An 18,243-nucleotide genomic window follows, 5' to 3' on the forward strand; every position below is an offset into this window, starting at 1 on the left:
AAAAAACGAAAGGTCGGAGGTTGCCCCAAGTTGCAGTTAGGAAGTGGCAAAGCGAAGACTCGAACCAGGATCCCAAGGTGTGTCCTTCCCCTGCACCATGCTCCCTCCATGTGGTGCTGCCTCCTACAGAAGGAGCTGGCTGGAGAGGACCGAGCGATGCCTGGGACCCCCAACTCACGCCCAAATCCTCTCTTAAAGACAGACTCTCCGCCATCTCACAGCCCGGAGCGCTAGCCCATCAGAGCAGCCCTTTTTCCGGGGACTGGTGTCAAAAAGCAGTGATGATGTGTCCCCAGAAGAAGAGGATAAGAGGCCACCACTTCCCAAAATGCAGAACAGCCAATGGGAAAAGAGGAAGTTTGGGCTAAGTACGAACCAATGAGCCAATGCCTAAAAAATAAACAGAGCAGACCGAATTCCCCACCAGGGGTAGCGAAGGCACCTCCTCCCCCTGCTCCTCTCTTAATCCCAGTCTTCCACATTCCCACCGTGCGAGCAGAGACCCTGGCAAGAGGCGGAAGGGATCATGCAGACAGTACAGGTGCTGGGGCTTTGTACACCTTTTGGCTGCGGCTTCTCTTGCTGGTAGCAGCAGAGGGGTGCCTACTACTTAGGAGCAATTTGATGCTAGAAAATCAGAGGTCAGGACCAACACTGCACTCAGGGCTCCCTCTCCAAGAACAAAAGAGAACTTCAAAGCATCCTCTTCAGGTGCAAAGCTCAGGGAGAAGACAAAGGATGCAGGACAGAACCTAAGGCCACCGAGAAGCACAGAGTCTTTGCCCGCAGTGTCCCCTCTCCTTCTCTGTCCCTCGTGGACCTAAGCACACTGTGTGAAGGAGCCCGACACAGAGCCACCGCCCTCCAGGCCGAGCCAGGCCGCGCCCCTCCCGCAGGCACTCACAGCTGCGTGTCTCCGGCCCTCGTTGCGGTCAGCACCCAGCCACTCCAGGGCTCGCTTCACTTCGAACTCCACGTACTCCGCAGTGAAAGTGTCCCCGGCCATGGCAAGGCGACCGATGGCTTTGGATGCCATCTCCATGACAACTGGGTCATTAGAGGGGAGGAGGTTCCGAAGATAATTAGCGAATCGGCCGATTCGGGTGGCATTCCCACCTTCCACTCCTATGAGGCTGGCTGGAAGAGAGAAAGGCAAGAGGTGGGGCCGGACGCCCGCCGGCCGGGAAGGTGCGCTGCCTGGAGAGGAAGGCCGGAGAGCGACTTCTCCCCTTCACCTCCAGCGCACGCTGCCCTTTCCAGATGGCAAGGAATGCAGACAACTTCCACTTCAACCAACAGGTTTGATATTTATACAAGGACTGTGTGTATAAAGCAAGGTGCCCTCATTTTCATATGTATAATTTGTTTTCCCAAGAAGAAAAGGAAAAGGAACTGGGGCTGAATAATAAATCACAGGCTAGATCACCACCCGGAGACTGGAAATTTACCTGCCTTTTCAGTCATCGCCCCAACTCTGCTTTTCCATTCATGAGCCTGACTATTCAAATGTCACTCTATGGAAAACCCCAAACCTGCAAAAAACTACGAGTGGTGGAAAGAACGCTGGCTTCCAGTCTCAGCTCTGGCTTTCTGTCCGGCCCTAGAAAAGTCACTGAATGGTTCTGAGGCTCCGTATCTGAACACGCCTGCTTCGCTTCTATGCCGGGACTGCCGCTAGAATACCTGAATAAGTACGCTGAAAGCCACAAGACTCCTTAAAATTCAGTAAACAAACAGGAACTAATCGTCTAGTAAGCAGCAGACCACACGTGGGGTGCAGTGGGCACAGCTGTTATGGTCACCAGACTCTGTCCTTACCTATGGCCAAGATGCCACCTTTCCTCTCATTGGCATCGGAGCTGGAAACCAGTTCAAAGATGTGATGGTTCAGCTGATCGTAGAAGCGAGTGGACTCCTCCTGACTCATCTGCAAAGGAAGGTGTGCTCAGAGCAGTGTCTGATGCCCCCCTGATGCTGTGCTGGGTGGTTCCCCAAGGTGAGGACCCGAGCGGTAGCCATCAGGTGCGGTTCAAACTGAACACGACAAAGGCGCTGCCCATTCTCTAGTTTGAAACTGCAGAGCAACCGAACTTGCAATTCATCTATTTATTTAACAAACACTATTGAGAACGCTCCAAGGCAGGCCACACCGTGTCCTAGGTTCTGCCTAGTACTAGGGGTGTAAGAACGAATAAAACACTGTACCTGATCTCCAGTCTGGTCTCTATTTAAAAAATCCTAAGCTCCCCAAACCCACCCCAACCACTGTGTTATCAGGCAGAAAGAATCAAAGGTCTGGAATGTGGTGAGAAAAGGAAAAAAAATTAACAACAGCTGGCTTTACACTGACTCCTGAAGTGTCACCACCACACAGGAAAGGCCACAGGACCGTGTGACTGCTGCAAAGGAACTGGCACATCCTATGGACGGGAATACCTGCGTGCTTTTCTAAAACAGAATCCTACTTAGCTGTCAAATCTCAACCCGCAAGGCGCACGTAGCCCAAACCCTCCATGACGAGCGGCCCCGGCCGGGGAAGCCCTGACCTCTCGAAGCTCCATGGTGACGTAGTGCTGCAGCTCCTTGGCGGCTTTGGCCCTGGTCTCCTCATTGCGGCTCTTCAGGCCACTGGCGAACTGCTGCAGAACGCTCACGTTGCTGGACGTCGTGGCAGCCGTGGTGGCGGCGGCAGGCCCGGTCCCCAGCATCTTGCCCTGAGGTTCTTTGGAGAGAAGCTTCCGTTAACATTCTGGATAACAAGCTACGGTGATAAATTTATTTCTGACTCCAGTTCCTCAACACACATCTCCACCTTGTCCACATCAGGCAGGGGACCCGAGCAAGGCGGGGAGGCCTCACCGAAGAACCTGTAGAAGGCCTCCATGTGTTCAATGAGGACTCGTGTTTAACAGAGGTAGCAGAGTCAGAGGGTCAAGTTGTGGGCCGTGGAGCCAGACTACCTAAGTCCGAGTCCAGCCCCAAATTTTATACCAAGAGAAGATACTTAAAATGTCTGTCTCCTCAACTGCCATAGGGGGATAATAACACCTAACTCCTCAGGCGAACGTGAGGATGAATGAGTTAGCACACGTTAAAGAGCACTTACAACAGGGCTGGGCACACCGTGAGTGCTTAGCCATTGTTAGCCATGACTGTCACTACGGCTACTACGCACATGGTGCAGGACCAGGCACGAAAAGGGGGGGGGGGGGGCAGCGAGCGAATGAAACATGCCTACGACTGCCTCCTTCCTCAAAGAGTGCAATGTAAAGGGCGCAATTATTCTATAGCAGCACTGTCCGACAGAAATAAAACACAAACCACAGACGTGGTTTGACATTTCCTAGTAGCCGTATCAAAAAAAGGTAAAAAGAAACAGGTGAAATGAATACTTTATTTAACCCAATATATCCCAAATGTCATTTCAATATATTATTAATATAAAAAATGGATATACGTCTCATTTCTTTTGTACCGAGTCTCCAAAATCTAGTGTACACCTTACACTTATGACAATCTCAGTTTGGACTAGTCCCATTTCAAGAGCTCTGAGCCACATGGGGCTGGTGGTTACTGCATCGGACAGTGCAGTTCTACAGAATACTAGTACTTGAAGTGTGAACTGAAAGAGACAGATTAGTTCCAGAGACCATTCATTCATTCCCGAATTATGTACTGTCCCTTCCCTCAATGAATTTACATCTGGGGGGGAAATACAAATGATGAGGCAACCACAATAAAGTGGCCACACGACGGCTCAGCCCAGACAGCTAGGTGAGCAACATACATACCTATCCTAGGTATGTCCACATTATACTAGAAAATCAATTTTTTCAAATTTTTCTTTCCAAAGAATCTGTGCAATATCAAAAAGGAAAAAAAAAGGAATAACTGGTTTTGAAAAGCCTTTACAGACTCCAATGCCAAGAAAATGACTGCAATAGGCAGTGTCCCACTTCCAGGGAGAGGAAACCCGAGGTCCCTGATGAGCGAAAACTCCTCCAGAGTGTGTGACTGCGTCTGTGATGAGAGGGAGGGAGGCTGGCAAGGAATTTCCATTCTCCGGAAAGAACCAGCCTATCTTTATAAGTCTAAGGCCCATAGGCCATCTGCTCTACGCAGAACCCAATCAAAATACTGGAAGTCAAATATCCTAAGGGTCTCTCGGCTAGGGCTTACAGAAGTTCAAGTTGGGTGAAACTAGGAATGGGGGCTGGGGAGGCAGAGAGGGTGAAACCCACGGATGCAACCGAGCTTAGGTTCCCGGAACGGGTCCTACAGAAGTCTCCAGGTTGGAGTGCAAGAGGCTTACACCGACGTTGGTCCCCTCTGAGGACAATTTGTAGGTGGTGACGGACGGGCACGGAGACGCACAGGCGTCCCGGTAGTACTGGGGCAGATGGGCCGGCCCTCGCGGCGCCAGACACGCAAGGCAGGCTCAAGGGACCGGGAGTCTCCTGGGGGTCCGGGAGGAGGTGGGCGTTGCCTCACAGGGTGAGAGTCAAGGGCTCCGGCCCCAAGTCCGTAAGGCCGCCTCTCAAAGGACCCCACGTCCCAGACGGGCGGCTTCCCCAAGGCCCACCCCACGGACCAGGCTGGCTTGTAGGTCTGGACATGCCGTCGCCTTGGAAGGGTCGGTGCCAGGCTCCTGACTCACCCCGCGGCTTCGGCCAAGGCCTCAGCTGCCGCCGCCAACGCCGGTAACGCCGCTTCAGGCCCCCCGGCCCTACCACCCGCCTTCCCCGCTGTCCTCCAAGCCGGGCGGGAAGGAGGGCAGTTTCGCAGGCCTAAGGACCAATCGACAGGCGTAAGAAGACGATGGACTGGAATAGCGACCAATAGGAATGAAGGAGAAGCGAATCTTCGGACCGGCTTCCCCAGGGGGCGGGGACTATTCAAATAGACAAACCACGCGGCCAGTGGCAGGCGAAAAGAGGCTTCGATGCACTCGGGAGAACCAATCCGCCGTGAGTTGACTTCAGTCACTTCCACGCACACATCCGGTGCAGCGCTACTATAATTCCCCTCTGTGTCGGGGGCGTGCAACCGTGCCTAGTCCGCGGTAGGGTATCTGAGATGGTACTAAGCGCCGGTAGGCGGAGGCTCGCGACCCTTCCCAGAATACTTATGAAAGGACATGTGAGCTGTGCCAGCGTCCTGAAATTACTTTTCGGAGTTTGGGACCGTGATTTCTCTTCTGTTAAATGTAATATGCGTTTGAAAAGTTTTTTTTTTACCTAGATTACCCACCTTTCCAAAAGTATCTAGCTCACAACATCATTCAGGAGAAACCATAGCCAAATTTTAACTAAATGATCTCTTAATTTCAAAACATCACTTAAAAAACTTTTCCAAAAAGCAATTAACTACATTTCGATTGAAAATCAGTGTTTATTATAATATCGAAAATTCCTACACATTTCACAATAGGAGTCTGATTAAAATATGATTCGCTTATATTAAGGGAAACATGTTGCAATTAATAGTATTGTAAATGAGTATTTGCTAAGAAGGAAAAGGGTTCACAATTTGTTAAAAACTACGTTGCATGACAATATAAGTATAATACAATCCTTAAAAAAATTTACATATTTCTTACGTGTTTGTTACCATGGGTAAAATGTATAACTAAGATGTACTGGAACTTCAGAAAGCATACTTTTGTTTTTCTTTATACATTACCGTCAATTACTTGTGTACTAAATACACGCGTTGGGACTTTGGGTTTTCGTTTCTCCAAACACAGCCTCTAAGGGAAAGTATGCGTCTAGAGTTTCAGCGAAGTTCTTATATAGGCAGAAATCCCAGCCCCTGGTCCCTGATTGGTCTGTCCTTATGCAGATAAGGATTCCAAATCCTCACAGTGTGATTGGTCCAAAAGGCATTTTCCTGATTGGCCAAAATGGAGCTGTTCTGATTGGCCAGTGAAGATGTTGATGGGGATATAGTTGCCCAGCTCTGGTTGAAAGACAATCTCAGTGCTAGTGATGGAAATAGGATACCCGAATATCCATCATAAAGGTTGGCTCACGTGGCAGGAGCACACTGCAGGCAGGCAGTTCGGTGGAGGCAGGCAGCTTCTCACTGAAGTGTAGTTTACATGAGTGGCCCCAGTTTAGAAATGGCCGGCTGTTAGGCTCTGTTTTTTCTGTTGTTGTTTGTATCTTTTTAGGAACCACCAGGAGCCCTTCTTGTAGGTATCTTCTTTTCTCAGGGTCCACTTTTCCGTGGTAGGCACTGTTGTGGGGGTTAAATGCTAATAATGCATGTAAACTACATAAAACACTACATGACACATACAGTCAATAAATGCTGTTATTGTTATTTATGAATGTTTCTACAAAGTAGGTCGTATTGTTCCCATTTTATACTTTATCCATTAGTACACTGGCAGGCATACAGGGGGAGTAAGTCATAGAGCTGGTAAGTGAGGAGTTAAAAATACATGCTTCCTCTTGTCCCATTTGGTAGCATAGGATACCTGCGTTTGGCCAGCATTGCAGATATGTGCTGGATGCTAAAGTTGTAAATTAACAACCAGCTGCTGGTAGGGAAGTATGTCTGTGTAGAGCTGGCTTCCTGGTGGTTGTGACGTGTGAGGTCATTATGCTCTGTCCTGAAATTCTTAATGAGTTTTGCATAAGGGGCCCTACATTTTTATTTTGCACTGGGTACCAAAATTATGTAGTCAGTCTGTGTGTGTATATAAATATTTGATTTATAATTTTCGCTGATATAAAGGATGTGCAGCATACACTTACACAGAATAAACTACACAATACTTTTTATTGTAAATTTCACATAGTCAATTGATTCTAGCAGTATGCTTTTATGTTTGGATATTGCGCAGCCTCCCTATGGTTGCAATTGATCAATGAGTATAGTTCCAACAGGAATATTGGTTGATAGTTTCTCTTACATTAATGAATAAGGAGAAGTGAAACAATCAAGAGAGATCTTGAAATTTCACCAGTTTGTGAATGATATGAAGGCTTCTTTGCCAAATCAAATAATAATTTTCCAATACTGGAACATTTCCTCAAATTTTGTTGCTGTTATTCACAACCTACCGGCTACTGAGTGAACACACTTTTAAGTTTAAACTGCATGATAAACTGTTTTCAGTCACTTTCTTAAGTCTAGATGACCAGCAAAACAATTATCAAGCATCTGCTGATTTGCGTGGCATAAATACTCCTACTGTGGCAGATTTCGACCTACCAATGAATGTCACTCAAAAGCCAGGAAGAGCTCCTTCTGACTGGAGAGAGGCAGTCAAATTTCTAGGAATTTTGTGAGCCAGTCATTAAGAACAGCCATTATTCAAAGTTAAACTACACAAAACGTACAATTAGATAAATTATATTAAAAACAAAAGTAACAAATACTCAAAGCTTATTACCTCCTAATTGCTACATTTTATCATTTATGCTCTTCGGGCTGTCCGCATTTGTTGTAATTGCATTGTGGGAAGTGGGAATACTATCTGACAACGTGCTGCTGCTCATCTCTTCCTGGCTTTTGAGTGACAGACATCCTGTGGTAGCTCGAAATCTGCCATAGTAGGAGTATTTATACCTGTTGCATGCATACCGCATGAAAAAAATTGAATGCGTCCTATTTCGGTGAATGAAGCTCTTGATAAGTCGGAAAGCCACACTTATTGGTGGTGGATCCTGTGACTCTTAAACGAGGCTGTATCCGCCAAGTCTGTCCCCCAGCTGCCCGGTGCAAACCTGCGCCGTGGAAAACGCTGGACCTCCGCGTTGACGTCCCGCCCCGCCCCCAGCCCCGGCCCCGCCCCCAGCCCCGGCCCCGCCCCTCTCGGCTCGGCCCGCTGGGTCAGCCCTTGTTTCCCGGCCGGCCTCCAGAGGCGGGCGCACAAGATGGCGGCCCCAGGAGCCCCAGGAGCCCCAGAAACCCCGGGGAGGCGGCCACTTGTCAACCTTGGGCTCTAGTTCCGGGCTGGAGTCCGGAAACAGGCTTCGCTCAAGTGGCAGGAAGCTCGAACGGTGCTACTGCGCCTCGTGGGGTGCCAGGCCTGCTTGGTGCTGCCCCGGGGCCCTCTGCCTCCCCGGCCCTGCCCCGGGGCGGAACTGGTGGAAGGTCAGACCCCGCCGCCCCGCCCCGTCCCTCCCCACGTCACTCGCAGTCGCTCTTTTGTGGGTGGCTCACTGTTAACTTTGATTTCAGCCACGTGCACCTTCATGGCGGCCTCGCAGGTCCAGGGGGAGAAGATTAGCATCCAGGCAGGAGAGACGGCCGGGGACGGGGAGCTGCAGGGGAACGACTGTCTGGAATGCGACAGGCCCCTCCCGCGCTCCTGGAGGCAGAAGTGCGCGTCCTATGTGCTGGCCCTGCGGCCCTGGAGCTTCAGTGCCTCACTCACCCCGGTAGCCCTGGGCAGTGCCTTGGCCTATAGATCCCAGGGCTACCTGGATCCCAGGCTGTTGGTGGGTTGTGCCGTGGCAGTTCTGGCTGTGCACGGGGCTGGCAATTTGGTCAACACTTACTATGACTTTTCCAAGGGCATTGACCACAAAAAGAGTGATGACAGGACCCTAGTGGACCGGATCTTGGAACCCCAGGATGTTGTCCGGTTTGGAGTCTTCCTCTACACTTTGGGCTGTGTCTGTGCCGCTTGCCTCTACTACCTGTCCCCTCTGAAGCTGGAGCATTTGGCTCTCATCTACTTTGGAGGCCTGTCTGGCTCCTTTCTCTACACAGGAGGTAAGAATTGCCCTGATACCTGTGCTGGAAGCCTTAGTTGCATGTCCTAGAAACTACTGCTTTGTGTAGAAGTTAGAAGTAGAGGACTGATGTCAAAAGCTCTTTTCTCAGGCCACTGTGTGAAATCGACGGTGTGTGGGTCATGTCGATTACTTTGAAAGATTCGGTTTTATTTATTTGTAGAGAAAGGGGAAGGGAGGGAGAATGAGAGGGAGGAAAACATCGACCTGTTACCTCTCGTATGTGCCCTGACTGGGAACTGAACTTGCAACCCAGGTATGTGCCCTGACCAGGCATCGAACCAGTGACCTTTTCTTTGGGGGGCCATGCTCCAACCAGTTGAGCCACACTGGTCAGAGCAATGTGGGTTATTTTCAAGAGTAGTAGATTAAGAAGATCCTGACTTGGCTTATGGATGTTAGACGTATATACATACATATATATATATATATATATATATATATGCGCATATATATCCATAGATATATACATGCAAACACACACATACTATGTATATATATTCATGTATATAACCAACACTTCGTGTGACTTTCCCAAGGGCGTCGACTACACGAAGAGTGATGACCGGACCCATACACTGCACATGTCGGTTTTTTCGAGTTTTAGTTGCATTTTTACCTTCCATGAGTCATACGACTCATATATATGTGTGTGTATGTATATATATATGAGTCATTTCCATATATATTGGTTTTAGTTTCTTTTTGTTGGTCATATCTGTAATGCCAGTTTCAAATTTAAGTGAAAGTCACTTTGAAGAGCTCAAAATTGTGCTTTCTTCAGCTAGTTTGCTAGGTGACTCACTGTAGCAAGCTGACTAAGGTCGTGATGGCCAGGTGGCTCAGCCCTGTTTATTGAGCGCTTATTATGTGCCAGCACTGTTTGTTATCTGTGAACACAGCAGTCACAGACCCTTGCTCTTGTGAAAGCTGGGTTTCCAGGATGTAGGACTTTGGATGCCGAAACCACTAAAGTCCCTGGTAAGTCAGGGTGGGTTGGTATCCTGATGACATCAGTTGGATACAAGAGTCTGAGTTCAGGCGAGAGGTCTGAGTGGGAGATGCAGATACTTGGGAATCCGTGGCACAGAGATAAAGTTGCATGACAGGGTGAGACCACCAGTGGAGGGAGTGTTGACAGAGGTGTGAGCGGCACCAGGACAGCCCTGGGCACTCGGACATTAAGGGAAGAGAAAGACTGGGCGAAGGGAGCTGTGGCGGAGCATCTGGAGGAGAAAGAATGCCAAGAGACTGATGTCCTGGCAGCTGTTTGTAGAAAGTTCAGTAAAGGAATTCAGTGGCTGCTGTGACAGAATGTCTAAGGAAGTAGTGGGGGGAGAGGCCCGCTCTGCGAAGGTGACGCTTAAACTCGGACTTGATGGATAAGGAGCCAGCTGTGGGACAGAATTGGGGTCTGATTCAGGTGCCGAATCCTTCAAGATTGAAGGAGCAGCAAATGTAAATGCATAGGAATGCAGGAGAGCGTGGCATCTTCTAGGGTGTTCCAGAAGGCCAATCTGTTCGGGAGGGAGAATGGAGATAGAACTGGAGAGGTAGAGGGGGCTAAGTCATGCTGGCCTTGCAGGGCCTCGGCCTCCTGTGCTGGTTCCTGCTCGTTCCCAACCTGCAGGCTTACCCTTGGACCGCTTTCCTGTGCCCCGTTTCCCCCTCTCAGGATTTGGGCCAGTCGCATGGCTTCAGATGCTGTCTGTTAAGCTGGTGACCCACAGGTTTATACCTCTGGCCCAGACCTCTCCGCTGAACTCCAGACTCACATCCAGCTGCTTCCTCAGGGACTCCTCTTAGAGATCTCCAGACGTCTCCAGCTAAACACGTCCGAAATCAAATTCTGACCTTCTCCCCAAAGAAACCTGCTCTCCCTCAGCTTTCCCCCGCGTAGTCGATGGCAATGTCACCCTGGGAATCATGGGTGTCGTGCTGACTCTTCTTCCTCATTTGCATCCTGTCTGTCAGCAGATCCCGATGACTCTGCTTTTAAATGTGTCTGGGATCTGACCGTTGCTCACCACGTTCTGCCACTGCCGCTCTCCTCTCTCGAGTTTCACGGCAGGCTCTTCACGGACCCCGGCACCCACCCCGTCCCTGTCGGGTGCTCCCAGGGCAGCAGCCAGAGTGACCCTGTGCACACACACACATAAGGCAGTTATGTCAGTCCCCTGCTCAGAATGCTCCAAGGGCTCCCATCTTGTTCAGAGTAAAGGCCAAGGTCTTTCCAGTGATCCCAGGACCGTCACCTGCCCACCTTCTCCAGTCCACCCAGCTCCGATCTGCCCTCTGTCTTCCGTCCCCCGGACTGGCCAGAAATGCGCCCGCCTCACAGACCCTTTGAGGAGTCTGTTTCCTGGACTCGGAATGCTCTTCCCCGTTCTATCTGTGTGATGCCCTTTCTGACCTCCTCCACCCATTTGTCAGCTGTTTAGTGAGTATCCTATTTACAACAAAATTACAAAGCAAAGCTTTTTGCAGCAGCTTTGAGAGAATAAATACAGTTACACACAAACATGTGCACCCTGATTCCCATGCCCCCTGCCCCCCGCTCCAGCTTTCCCTAATGCTCCTCTCTGCTTTTTCATGACAGCGAGCACTGCCTTTTAACACAAACAAGTACTGACTTCGTTCATTAGCGTCCGCCTTACACTGTAAGTGGCCTGGGGTTAGGGATTTCAGACTCTGTTCTCTGCCAAACCCGTGTGCCTTGCATGTGGTCAGTGCTTCGTTATTGAATGAACAAACAGGGGCATAAAACCAGTAATGACAGAGTCTGGTTTTACAGGTTTTCCGTAACATTGCCGATTACACATCAACGTCGTACTGTGAAGTGCGCAGGTCCTTGGCGTCCCGGTGTGCTGACCTCGGCAGGTGCACACCGCTGTGTGTGTGACCCACACCCCGTCACGCCAGAGCATTCCCATCACGCTCGGAAGCTTCCTTCTGCTTCCTTCCCATCAGTCACCATGCTCCCTGCCCCTGTCCAGAGGCGACCAGTGTTCTGGTTTCTTGTGTGTAGATTTGTTTTTCCTGCTCTAGAACGTCCTGTAAGTGGAACTATTCGGTGTGGACCCTTGGGCCTGGCTGCTGCTCGGCCCGAGGCTGTTGGGATTCGTCCTGCTGCGATGGGCGTCAGCGGCCCCTTTGTATCGCCGTCTGGTGCCCGTCTTACAGACCTACCAGGACTGGTGTCTTCGGCCGCCTGGGCATCGGTGTGTGGCTTGTTTCCAGATTACGGCTATCGTGCCCGAACGTTCATGTTTGAGTCTTTTTGTGGATAGTTGTTTTCGCTTTCCTTGGGCGAGTGCCTTGGAATGGCGCTGTTGAGTGACGGGGTAGATGATGGTCGACTTCTCGAGAAGCTGCCAGAGTGTCTCCCCATGTGGTCGGCAGCGTGTGGGCGTTCCAGGTGCCCGGCGTTCTGGTCAGCATTTTGATTCATATTTTAGCAAGTTCATTTCCGCTGCCGTGCGGAGAACTAGCCCGATAGTTCACTGTGCTGGTTCACTTGGAGAATGGTGTCGGAGGGGCGGCAATGCCGCAGAGGAAACTCCCGGGTGGGCCCACCTCTGAGTCGGTGGGCAGGCGAGCCGCATGTCGGACGCTCAGGACACCGGGCCTTCCCTGGGGGCTCCAGCACTTGCTGGTGTCAGGCGACCTCCAGGAGGGTTTCGGACCCTCCTCACCCCTCGAGGGGGCGTGCTGCTGGTGTTCCTGGGCATGTTGGGGGCGGGGCTTACCCAGGCGTGTGTTTCTGCTCGTCCCGCTCATATCGCATTTCTGCCAGGTGACCTCGGGAGGTGCTCTTGGGTAGCCTGGGCAGAGTCGAGGCTTTAGAGCCAGTGTCTTCCGCCCGCAGCCAGAGCCCTCGGGTCTGCGTGGGGCTGGGAACATGAGCTGAAGAGAAGTAGGGCCCGGGGGAGACACTCGCCAGGTCTGGGCTGGGAGTGGGAGCGCCCCTGCCGGGCGTCTTCCTTGGGCGTCTTCCTCGGGTGGGGGCGCCGCAGCCCCGCCTTCCCCCCGGTTTCACTTGCTGCAGTTTCCGTTTTCTGAAACCTTGCGCGGCCTGCTGCGTCCCACCCTGGACATGAGTCACCCCTCCTTTGTCCAGCATGTCCACGCTGTGTGCGCTGCCCGCCCACTAGCCAGTTAGTAGCCGCCTTGCTTATCACATTGCCTGTTGAGATATCTCAGTGCCTGAGTTCAAGTGACCTTCCTTTTAACTTAATAATGGCCCTGAGGTGCGAGAGTAGTGATGCTGGCAATTTGGATGTGCCAAAGAGAAGGCGTAAATGTTCCCTTTAAGTGAGGAGGTACATACAGTGTGTGTATAAAAAACAGTACGTATGGGCTTCGGCACTCTCCGGTTGCAGGCATCCGCTGGGGGCCTTGGATGAGGATGGGGGGACGTCTGTAGTCCCCTGAACATGTGAGACATTGCAGAGGCATCGGTTTGCTAGTTTAAGGCTGAGCTGATGTTCTGCTTGAGCGAACTGCCCCCTCCCTGGAAGGCACGTCCTCAGGCGGGTAAATTATTTATCAAAACACTGCTTGGGTCATGCAGAGTGAGCTCGCAGCGTGTCAGTGGGTGTAAGGGCCACGCGTGTGGTGCACTTCCCTGGGGACGCTTCATTCTCAAGAACTGCGGGCCTTTAGCCCCAGAGGTCCCCGCCAGATGGAGGTGTTCGCTTGCGCAGCGGTGGGAACCGTTGTGTGATGTACGGGTGTGTGGAGTCCACACGCTGTGCACCTTAAACTCACACAATGTTTGCTGTGTGTTAGTTATTCGCAGTCGAGCTGAGGGAACACCCAAACGTCAGGAGCCCGGCTTCTGGCATGGGGGTCAGCCTGGGCTGCGTCTTGTTCCTCAGCCGCCGGGCTCTGACCCTCTGCAGACCTCCGGCCCTTCTTTCTCACTTGAGGCTGCTCGACACGCCGTCGGCCACCCGTGGGTTTCTTGTGGCGGGGGCCACGCCTCGGCAGCTCGGTCTTGCTGGAGGCTCCCCGGGCTTCTGTGGCGGCTCGCGTGGGGGGTGGGGGGGACTCTCGCCCGTTTCTCCTGCTCCGCTCAGAGGGGGTGTTCTTTCCGGCCGTGGTCCCGGAGTGCAGGTGCGTGTCACTGTAGCTCTGTGTCCAGTTCGGCCCCCGTGCCAGGCGCTGGGGGGCGCGCTGTGAGCAAGCCAGACCCAAGGCCCTGCCCCTCTGAAAAGGAGCGTTTGTTGGGGGCGACAGAGATTGGAGAACGGGGAGCGTGATGCGATGGGGGGGGAGGGGAAGGCATTCAGGGGGCCGTGGAGCCTGTTGCAAGGGGACCGACTGGACGTGGTGTGGGGTGAGGGCGCTGCCCTGGGGGACGGCCTTCACGGCCTGGGAGGGTGGGTCGGAGTTCGCCAGGCACAGCAGGCGGGATGGTTCTCAGGGCCCAAGGACCTGAGAGCAAGCGGTCTGAGGGGAGCAGTGGAGAGCTGGGCGGAGAGCGGGGGTGGGGGTGGGTGGTGGGGGTCGGAGCAGGGGAGAGGCAGGGGGGGGCCGGGACGGCACGGGCAGAAGGTGAGCAGGTGAGAGGCTGGCTTTATTCTGAGGATGACTGTGGATGAGGGTTTCCAGGTGTGCGCTGGGCTGGGGCACGGTCAGGTGAGTGTTTTGAAGCGTCACTCCGTGCTGAGGTTAGGTTAGGTTAGGTTAGGGAAGGGAGGGGAGGTTGTGATAAGAACAGAAGCCGAGGGAGCGATTTGGGGGGTGTTGGCGTATTCCAGACGGAAGGGGACCATGACTTGGGTTTGGGAATGGAGTGAGGCGGCCGGAGCGTGCCGTCGGGGTGGGAGGGACCTGGGCAGGTTTTGAAGAAGTAGACTACACAGGACCCGAAGTCGATTGGCGGTGCTGGGGGAGGAGTTAGAGAGGACTCAGGTCTGACGTGATGGGAACCAGAAGGGGGGAAGCAGCACTGAGACCTCCTGGTCTTCGCTGTTTCACTCCCCACGTGGCTGAAGGTTGCTTTATGTGGAGGTCGGGGATCCTGAACTTCCACTGACTTGCACTGGGGGCTTTCCAAACCAGAGGGTACCTCCGGTGCTACCGATGGGAGGGAAGGGTGACAGAAACCGGAAAACTGGGTGGTGAGACCTTTCCGATCCTCGGTGGGCCCTCGTGTGTGTGTGTGTGTGTGTGTGTGTGTGTGTGTGTGTGTCGTGGGCACCTGCTGCTCTCTGTTCCATTTCTGTCGGGGGCGGTAGGAAGGAAAGACTGGGTGTGACCCTGAACCCCGGCCGCACGCCCAGAGATTCGTGTTCCCTGCACCTCCGGCTGGGGCCCAGCAGGGGAAGGGGCCCCTGTGGCCGCCCCCCTCCCCGTCTGAGTCCGAGGGACAGGCCCTCCGTCCCGCCCTCGACCTCACCCCCGCGCTCTGGGTTTTCTGGCCGTAGGCATTGGATTCAAGTACGTGGCCCTGGGAGACCTGGTCATCCTCATCACCTTCGGCCCGCTGGCCGTGGTGTTCGCCTACGCCGTCCAGGTGGGGTCCCTGGCGGTCTTCCCACTGGTCTACGCCGTCCCGCTTGCCCTCAGCACCGAGGCCATCCTGCACTCCAACAACACCAGGGACATGGAGTCCGACCGCCAGGCGGGCATCGTCACGCTGGCCATCCTCATCGGGCCCACCCTCTCCTACGTGCTCTACAACACGCTGCTCTTCCTGCCCTACCTGGTCTTCAGCATCCTGGCCACGCACTGCAGCATCAGCCTGGCCCTGCCGCTGCTCACCATCCCCATGGCCTTTTCGCTGGAGAGACAGTTCCGGAGCCAGACTTTCAACAAACTGCCCCAGCGGACCGCCAAGCTCAACCTCCTGCTGGGGCTGTTCTATGTCTTCGGCATCATTCTGGCACCGGCGGGCAGTCTGCCCCGCCTCTGAGGGGACCGAGGAGCTGCTCCGTCGCCCTGCGCCCCTGGGCGTGCGTGTCTCCTGGGCAGGCCGAGCGTCTCAGGGGAGAAGGCGATTTGAGAATGAGGGGCCTAAGGGTGGCTTGTGAACGCCCACCTTTTTTAAATTATTAAGTTCTTAAAGATAACGTTTTTGTTTTTGTTTTGTTCTGTTTCACGGTGAATCTTAAAGCCACTCTGGTGTCAGCTGGTGAGCTGGCTGCTTGGCCCTTGTTTTATTGATGCTTTCCACTAGAGGGTGCTGTCGGGTCACTTTAAAGTGGACTAGAGGGCCCTGAGACTGGGGAGGAGCCACCTGAGCTGGCCTGCAGTCTCCAAAGGGCAGCAGTAACCTGGCCACATGTCCCCCTGTTATCTTGGTCCTGAAGGGTATGGTAATGACTGGTGTCAGGCCCCGTGATCCCGAGAGCACCTGTCTCTTGCTCTGAGCCACTGCCTGAGAGGGTCCCTCATTAACAGCCGAACTTGGCTGCCGGCTATTTGCCCAAATTGTGATGCAGGGACTTTTGTCCTTCATTTCCGCTTTCTCTTCCTGCCACAGTCAAGGAAGAATGTCAGATCACCCTGCAGCCATACAATCAAGCTAGTGACTGGCAAGGAAAAAAAAAAAAACCCACCCCTGGGGCAGCTGAGAAAATCATGCTCCGGGATAGAAGTCGGGCGTTCCCCCTTGTAGAGCCCGCTGGGGTCGCGGGAGGACTCCCAGCCCTCTCAGTAACCACGGGGAGCCCTGGAGTTGTGGAGACGCTGCCCTCCCCGCCAGCTGCGTTCAGCCCACAAGGTGTCTTGGTGCCCCGCCCCCGCCGCCTCCCCCAGCGCCCCCCACCCCCCCATGCCTGTTCCTGTGTCTCCCGTCCCTGGAGCCTGACCTCTGGGGCAGCAGTTCAGCACCTGAGCCAGGGACAGCTGCCACCTTGCACCGCGCACAGCACAGGATGAGCAGACCTGGGCCGGCAGCTCCTCCGTGAAGGAACAAGCCAGCAGACAGCCAGTCCTGGCCCCGTTCAGACACACGGCGGGCCCTGCCGGGGAGGGCCTGTGTCTTTTGCCATGACGGCAGAGCTGCTGCTCTGGCCCGCGTCTCCCAGAGGCTTCAGGTGCCCGTGGGAAGGTGGGTTGCACCCAGGGTGGGGGAGTTCCAACGCTGATCAGAGTTGCTTTTCATTTCATTGCCTCCGAAGTATAGTTTCTGGGCTGCGTTTGGTCTAAGACTGAAACACATCGAGGCCATTGTTATGTTTTCCTGTTGCGATGATAACCATTCTGATGGCTGTTTCAGGGGCTTGACCTGCAGAAAATGACATCAAGTTCGTTCTTCATCCTTCAGGTCAGCGAGTTATATGATTTGGCTCCTTGAGTTGGAGTTAGTCAGCTTACTTGGACAGAACCTACCTGGGAACTGCAGGAGTTCCTGTGGGTCGCCTGTCTGCAGAGATCGGAGTCCTCGAATAGTGGTCGGGGCCCCGTCACAAGGGAAACGGCCCTTCCCTCCTGCCTTTCTCCCAGCACCACGTCTGTTCTCGCCAGGCTCGTGGCGTGTTGGTGCTCACGGGGTCCTGCCCTCAGAGACCAGCTCTTCCCACAGGGCGCGCCCCGTGGCGGTACGACCAAGAGCTGTCTGCAAGCCAGCTCACCTTTGGGAGCACTCCTGTCGGGGTGTCAGCCTCTGCGTTGCGTCCTGGTGCAGATTTTAATGCATATTCTTATACACAAATGTTTCTAAAACGCCACACTTGGCGCCAGGTTTTATACGCAGGTCACCGTAATTTGTATCACAACCCCTGATTCAATGACAGTTTTCTTTAGACTTGTTAATAAAAAACATTTATCAGTTTCCAGTTTTTCTTTGCTTTCCTCCTACTTCTTATTGTCTGACTGTGAACTCTGATTCTTAAACCTCAGGAGACCAGCACAGGAATGTTGGGGCATGGGTGGGGGTGGGGCACACGATCTTTAGCAATGAATTCGAGTAGGATTTGACCCGACTTGTTGAGCCCTTAGAGAAGACAGCAGGGACCACTCAGAGCCGGTACGGATTTGCCGAGAGCCAGCCAGGCCAAATTAACCTTGTCTCCTTGTTCTTTCCCACCTTCGTGTCTCTTTCCCCGTGATAGCGCCGCTGCGCTGATAGATTGAGAACATGCAGTGGGCAGAGGCGTCTGGCTCTCAGCCGGGCGTCTGACAATAATACATCCTCCTGAGCGGAGCCGGGGTGCGGGGGGTGGGGGGGATGGATGACAGCCTGGCTCAGCGGCTGCTGGCCTGGCCTGCCCGTCTCGTGGCACACACAACCTAATCACTGACATTCTGCGGCACACCGAAAACGTATTTTTGGCCAATCTGACCAAAGAAAACATATCATTTTGATTCATTCACACGGGACGGCCATCGTGTTAACTACTGTCCTTTTTCATTTGACAATTCACAGGGAAAGGGGGTCAGTGCCCCTGACGATATAGTCAGGTATTGCCCGTTTTTATTAAAAAGTCCTGAGGCACATCGGAGGGGGGAAGTCGCTGGTCGGGTTCGATGAGTCCCCGGG

The 18,243-nt window shown here is 53.2% G+C and overlaps 2 protein-coding genes across 3 annotated transcripts in view; one reads left to right on the top strand and one right to left on the bottom strand.

The window, feature by feature from the left end:
• Positions 1 to 4,767, bottom strand: part of MTOR (mechanistic target of rapamycin kinase) — a 110,492-nt gene extending 105,725 nt beyond the window's left edge. Inside the window, exons 1-4 of the mRNA XM_045858452.1 lie at positions 4,658 to 4,767; positions 2,547 to 2,722; positions 1,819 to 1,927; positions 905 to 1,137 (exon numbers count right to left, since the gene is read on the bottom strand). Coding sequence (XP_045714408.1) covers positions 905 to 1,137; positions 1,819 to 1,927; positions 2,547 to 2,708 — 504 coding nt within the window. The 5' untranslated portion in view covers positions 2,709 to 2,722; positions 4,658 to 4,767. The remainder of the gene's footprint in view (positions 1 to 904; positions 1,138 to 1,818; positions 1,928 to 2,546; positions 2,723 to 4,657) is intronic.
• A 3,093-nt stretch (positions 4,768 to 7,860) lies between these two features.
• On the top strand, positions 7,861 to 16,524 carry UBIAD1 (UbiA prenyltransferase domain containing 1). Of its 2 annotated transcripts, XM_045859840.1 has the most exons (4): positions 7,861 to 8,106; positions 8,194 to 8,393; positions 8,529 to 8,730; positions 15,185 to 16,524. In XM_045859840.1, exons 2-4 carry the CDS (start codon positions 8,208 to 8,210, stop codon positions 15,670 to 15,672), a joined length of 876 nt encoding a protein of 291 aa, XP_045715796.1. In that variant the 5' UTR covers positions 7,861 to 8,106; positions 8,194 to 8,207; the 3' UTR covers positions 15,673 to 16,524. The 2 variants fall into 2 exon arrangements, with proteins under 2 accessions (XP_045715796.1, XP_045715795.1); XM_045859839.1 differs by having other exon boundaries at positions 8,194 to 8,730.
• Positions 16,525 to 18,243: the final 1,719 nt, after the last annotated feature.

The sequence above is a fragment of the Phyllostomus hastatus genome, unplaced genomic scaffold, assembly GCF_019186645.2.
Source record: "Phyllostomus hastatus isolate PE091 unplaced genomic scaffold, TTU_PhHast_1.1 phas_scaffold_182, whole genome shotgun sequence".
NCBI classification, from domain to species: Eukaryota; Metazoa; Chordata; class Mammalia; order Chiroptera; family Phyllostomidae; genus Phyllostomus; species Phyllostomus hastatus.